Source organism: Pseudophryne corroboree, chromosome 2 (assembly GCF_028390025.1).
Source record: "Pseudophryne corroboree isolate aPseCor3 chromosome 2, aPseCor3.hap2, whole genome shotgun sequence".
NCBI lineage: Eukaryota > Metazoa > Chordata > Amphibia > Anura > Myobatrachidae > Pseudophryne > Pseudophryne corroboree.
Window position 1 is genome coordinate 487,923,756 of NC_086445.1, and position 6,000 is coordinate 487,929,755.

The 6,000-nt window shown below is 41.7% G+C and overlaps 1 protein-coding gene across 5 annotated transcripts in view; it reads left to right on the plus strand.

Annotated features, from left to right (window-relative positions):
* The window catches only part of RAD51C (RAD51 paralog C), a 207,942-nt gene extending 202,331 nt beyond the window's left edge, over positions 1-5,611 (plus strand). For 3 of the 5 annotated variants that reach the window (XM_063953901.1, XM_063953898.1, XM_063953899.1), the window contains one exon: positions 3,391-3,507. In XM_063953901.1, the coding sequence (XP_063809971.1) occupies positions 3,391-3,407 (17 nt within the window). In that variant the 3' untranslated portion in view covers positions 3,408-3,507. Of the gene's footprint in view, positions 1-3,390 lie in introns of all 5 variants that reach the window. The other 2 variants (XM_063953903.1, XM_063953900.1) reach the window with 1 other exon arrangement.
* The last annotated feature ends 389 nt before the right edge of the window (positions 5,612-6,000 follow it).

The window sequence follows — 6,000 nt, forward strand, 5'->3', positions numbered from 1 at the left end:
GATCTCCGCGGACTACTCGCAGACGATCCTTGGCCGCTCCCGTTATGTCCGGACCTGTTACCCGATTTAGCGCGGCTGCGTTTGACGGGGTGGCTGTTGAGACCGCCCTCTTAAGAAGAGAGGGCATTCTAGAATCGGTTATACCAACCATGTTACGTGCTAGGAAGCCAGTTACGGCAGCTCATTATTACAGAATTTGGCGTGCCTATATAGGTTGGTGTGAAGCTCGGAAGTTTCCGACATCATTTTTCAAGTTATCCCGACTTTTGTTATTTCTACAGACGGGGTTAGATGGAGGACTGGGTTTATCTACACTAAAGGTGCAGGTATCTGCTTTGTCAATTTACTTTCAAAGACGATTGGCTCTATTGCCGTCGGTACACACTTTTCTGCAAGGTGTCCTCAGAGTACAGCCTCCATTCATTCCACCTACAGCGCCATGGGACTTGATTCTGGTTTAGATTCTTTTTTACAGTCTTCATATTTTGAACCCTTACAACAAGTGGTTATTAAGTTTCTCACTTGGGAAACAATTTTTCTCCTAGCCTTAGCTTCGGCAAGGCGTGTTTCAGATTTGGGTGCCTTGTCATGCAAGCCACCGTAGTTGGTGTTTCATGATGACAGATCGGAACTGCGGACGAATCCCGCTTTCTTGCCAAAGGTAGTGTCATCTTTTCACATCAATCAACCAATAGTAGTTCCTGTGTTAACAGAAGATTCTGGAACTTTGGATGTGGTACGCGCACTACGCGTTTATGTATCCCGAACGTCTACAGTTCGTAAGAGGATACGTTGTTTGTTCTCTATGTGTCTGCCAAGATGGGTTGGCCAGCTTCTAAGCAAACCTTATCCAGATGGATTAAACTGACCATACGTCAGGCTTACCTTCATGTTAGGTTATAGCCGCCTACATCAGTAACAGCTCATTCCACACGTTCTGTGGGAACTTCATGGGCAGCTGGTCGTGGGGCTTCTACGACGCAGCTTTGCCGTGCGGCTACATGGTCATCAGTGCACACGTTTGTGCGCTTTTACAAGTTTGATTCGTTTGCGGCATCAGCGTCTAGCTTTGGCCGCCTAGTGTTACAGGTGCCAAACAGCTCTCCCGCCCACGAGGGAAGCTTTGGTACGTCCCAAGAGTACTCCAGTGACCCCTAGTGGATGAAAAAGAAAATAGGATTTTGGTACTTAACAGGTAAATCCTTTTCTTTGAATCCATAGGGGGCACTGGACGCCCAACCAGAGCAGTTTTACCTGGTTTGTGATAAGTTCAGTGGGTCTTATGGTAACACGTTCTCACCGATTTATCGGTTATGGTGTCAACTGTTTAGTTGTCAGTTACGTTATGTGTCAACTTTATTGTTGTCCGTCATGTTATAATGTTATAGGTAATTCTCCATTGTTCATTCTCTCTATCGCTCCTGTTCGCCTCAGGAAAAAACACTGAGGTATTCTGGGAGTATGGAAGGGAGGAGAGTTACTGAAATTTAAATATTTTGTGCCTGTCCTTGCTAACACCGTCCATATCCCAAGAGTACTCCAGTGCCCCCTATGGATTCAAAGAAAAGGATTTATCTGGTAAGTACCAAAATCCTATTTTTTCTTGTGGGCACTTTTTGATACAAGGCAATGATGGGAGTTCTTGCCAAGAGGCTGGATCTTTTACCTAGAGTGAACTTACAGCTTGCAGACAGACTGTTCATAAATTACAATTTTGTGACCAGTTAGGCCAGTTATAGCTGATAAATTTTTTAGCAGTTGGGCAAAACCATGTGCACTGCAGGGGAGGCAAATTTAACATGTGCAGAGAGAGTTAGATTTGGGTGGGTTATTTTGTTTCTGTGCAGGGTAAATACTGTCTGCTTTATTTTTACACTGCAATTTAGATTGCAGATTGAACACACCCCACCCAAATCTAACTCTCTCTGCACATGTTATATCTGCCCCCCCCTGCAGTGCACATGGTTTTGCCCAACTGCTAACAAAGTTCCTGCTGCGATCAACTCAGAATTAACCCCAAAGACCACTCGGATAAGCCTTTAATTTACTCCTTTTGGACTTTTGTTTAGAAAATAAGTCTTCTGGCAGGTTGTGGGTTTATTGAGAAGGCGTAGCTTTAATTTTTTTTTTAACCAAAAATGCCAACTCCAGTCCAGTGGAAGCTTTCTATACCACAATGTTCAAGTATCTTTCAATGAACTCTGAGAAAGGAAATCTATTAAATACTGTATGAATTCCATCCATTATAGCCATATAGAGCTTCTATGTTTTAATTCCTATAGGGTTTGTTATTAAGACTTGATAAAGGTTGTTTCTGCCTCAAATGCATGTAAGAGGCCTAAACTCGCACTCAGATGTGTTCGCAATGAAAACATATAACTCACACAATGTAATAGGGTGCAAGTCGTTAACTCACACAGAACTAGTAAAAAAAAAATTTAAAAAAAACTCGCAAAATACTGTAATAGACCTGCTTTATATAGGCAAGTTTGACAGAAGCCTGCACAGATCAGTGGTGGCTTGTATGTGTAAAAAATCTTAAAGAGTTACAAATTAGAGGGAAATAATGGCGTGGGGTTCCAACACTATTCCCCCTAATGTCTGAGTTGAAGTCCCGGGCTATCCAGAGCACCCCTGTGTGGTAGGTGCCGAGTTGATATTAATTAAGTAAAAGTTAGAAGTAATACTGTCTTTTAAAATAGGACTACAGGTCCCAGCAGCCTTCTCAGTATGTCCAATACAATATAGACCCTAGTATTACTTCTAACTTTCACTAATTAGGGAGGATGAATGCTTAGGACAGGACCCCGTCAAATGTGTCCCTTGGCTGTGGCATTACCCCCCTGCTGGTGGAGCCTGGTGCTTGATCTAAAAATAAGGGGGACCCCTACTTGTTTTGTTCCCCTTATTTTTAGAGCCAGGCCTGGCTCCAAGAATCAAGGACTAGTACACTAAAGACAGGGGAATCTTACTCTTTTTTTTTTTTTTTCCCCAGTTTTATTTGTACCAGGGCGGGCTCAAAGAGCCCAGGGCTAGTTATGCTTTTGGGGGGGACCCCACGCCATTTTTTATTCTGATTTTTAACTCTTTAGGAACTTTTACACACTGATCTGTCTGTGCAGAATTATGACAAACCTATCCTTTTTAATGAAACTCGCATTACAAGGTACAAGCTTACCCTAAAAAAAAACTTACATCATACTCGCAGCAAGTTGATGCAAGTTTTTACTCGCAATTATACTTGCACCCTATTACATTTAGCCCTGTTAACTACAGCACTTGCTAACTGTGATAAATTGCTAGTTGCATCCAAATTTGCACGCACTTGTGACTCAGAATCATGCCCTGTAATCAGAATTGTATTACTCAGTGATTTGGGATGTATTACAGCACCAAGGTTTTCGTGACATTCAAGCTGCTGAAGTTAAAGCTAATTCACCAAAATTTGAGATAAACCGACGTAAGCGCCCTCGTGAAGATGAAACAGAATGCCAGCCATAAAGAAACACCTGGATTTCAACAAGAACATAATGTGTATATTTTGTAATTTAAAAACTTTAAATTGTATGTAGTATTTTTTATTTTGAAGCAATCCATCCAAGGTCTTTTTTCATTTATCAGAATAAAGATTGAGTTGTTTTGACAAATATAGCATCCACTACTACTACATATTGCTCTAATCGTTGTTTGAAGCCAAGTGTTGGTAAACACTAGGGACACACTAACACCAATGTATCTTATGCTTTCAACAAAAATTAATCTAAAAAAAAAATGTTTTGTTTATTTGAAGCCCTAAATGTGGGCTTAATCAAAAATATCTTTAATCTCCTTCCTCTGTTGTGAAGATGGATTCAAGTTTACTGGAAATCTAACAAAAAGAAGCCCTTTGATTCATTAATCGTAATTTTTTTGTAATAATAGTTTAAATGTAAAGGCAATTCATATGTGCCCTGCTGATTTGGTATTAGCAAAGAATGCCCTATGGCAATGTATTATGTTCACTGCTGGGTAGTTGGTAAAGGAGGAGATGGCCAATAAATAAATTGGCATAGTATGCCCCATGGTGATGTATGTTTTTCCAAAACAAACATGCAGTCATATGCATTTGTATAGGGTTGCAGAGGCGGAACGGGACTGTACAGTAGCTGGGTATTTTCACCTAGGCAAAGGTCAGTGGAGGGCATGTCAGCATATCTCCAGGCCATACAGTTTTGAACATCAGTGGAAATACGCTTCCTGGACCCGGCTGACCAGTTATGATATCCAGTCTGAGTAAGCCTCGGCTTATGCAACCTGGACGAGAGCTGCGACAATTGTGATGGTGATCCAGTGCTGCATCTTCAGGTGCAGCACTTGGATCGTCAATGCTGGCAAGAGGCGTCTTTTTCCTACAGACACCTCCTGTAGCATTTGCATTTTAGTTGTATGGTGTTGCACTGCCGCTTCCCTGCGGCTGTGCCATACTGCGCAAATCAGATTCATGCCCTAAGTCCTCATCCAGAATAGAGATTTTCTCAGAATACAGAATACAACTCAACACCACTGGAGAAGCAGCACAGAATAGATATCCATTGACATTCTGGTGTTCACTGATCGTGATGTACTGTAAGTTCTGCAAACACTGCGAGAAAATAATTTTCTTAAGGTAGCCTATGAGTTATATACTGCAGTCAATGGGGGGGTATTCAATTAGTGACGTTTTTTCGACCGTTTTTAAGTCAAATTTAAGTTTGACCTAATCAATGCCCGTGCCATTTTTTAGACTGGTCAAAAAATCCAGCACTGGCGAAAACCAAGCGCCAATACACGTGTTTTGGTGAATTTGTGGGTGATTTCCCCCGTGTTTGGTGCAATTTTCGCCCATGCCGATTTGACAAAAATAGTTAAACGGTTAAACGGGCGGAAATGGATTAAAAATGGGCGAAAATGCCAGCAATCGAATAACCTGTGTCAAATTAACTTAATTGTTTACCCCCCCCCCCAATGTATTTTGCAGATTTTGACAAATATACAGTAATAATGATACAGTATATTCAGAAAGATAGCACATTCTGCAGTTCCTGTCTATTGTGCTACAAGTATCACTACAAGCCTCTGCCTGTTCTGCTTTTCCTATTCTGTTCCTTTATACCATGAACTACAAGTCTCAGCCTGTTCCAGTTATACCACATTACAAGTCTATTTCGGTTGCAGTGGATAACTATATTCTAGTCCTGCACCTGTTCGGTGCACTACAGATTCCGACAAGCTTCCTGCTGCCAACCCCTGCCAGAGAAGTCTACGTATATATTGTGTTCCAGTGGCAAGTTCTATCATCCATCTGAACCTAAAGACTGTGTTTCCAGTTTCTCCCCTAAGTGTGGGTAATCATCTCCTGCTTAGCTATCATCTCCTGTGTCAGCTGATTCACTCGCGACAAGTTACACCTTTCTTCTGGTCCTTCCGTTGAACCATTTGTTCTATTATACAACGTTTATCTACAGGAATTCGGCCAGCATACTTCTGGATACTCCAACACCTCTGCGTAACCAGTTGTGCAGGCCTGCTGGTAAAGAGACTATTGCTGTGTCTTAATCATATCCTGTATTCAATAAAAAATATTTTTTATGAAGAGGAACTTGCTAAGACTTCCTAGTTTTCCCCTTACACCCTCCAGCTTTACTAACACCTTGGCCACTGTCACAAATCCAAAACAAACACAGATCCTGACACATCACCTCTTCCCTGATCACCACTTCCTATTCTCATTTTCAGGATTCCTCCTGCACTGCTCTGGACCTCTGAGTGGTGCACTGCTCTTAACCTCTGGAATGTGAGCCCTGGCTCTGTTTGACTTTCATCCAGCTTTGAGGCATGTTCTTAAAACTCATTTTTTAATTCTAACTTACACACTCTCCACCTACCATGTAGCCAGGTTGATCGTTGCTGCGATATGTGAATATGCATCACGGCAGTGACTATATGTGCCCACGATCGCATAATTTATTTCATATTGATCGG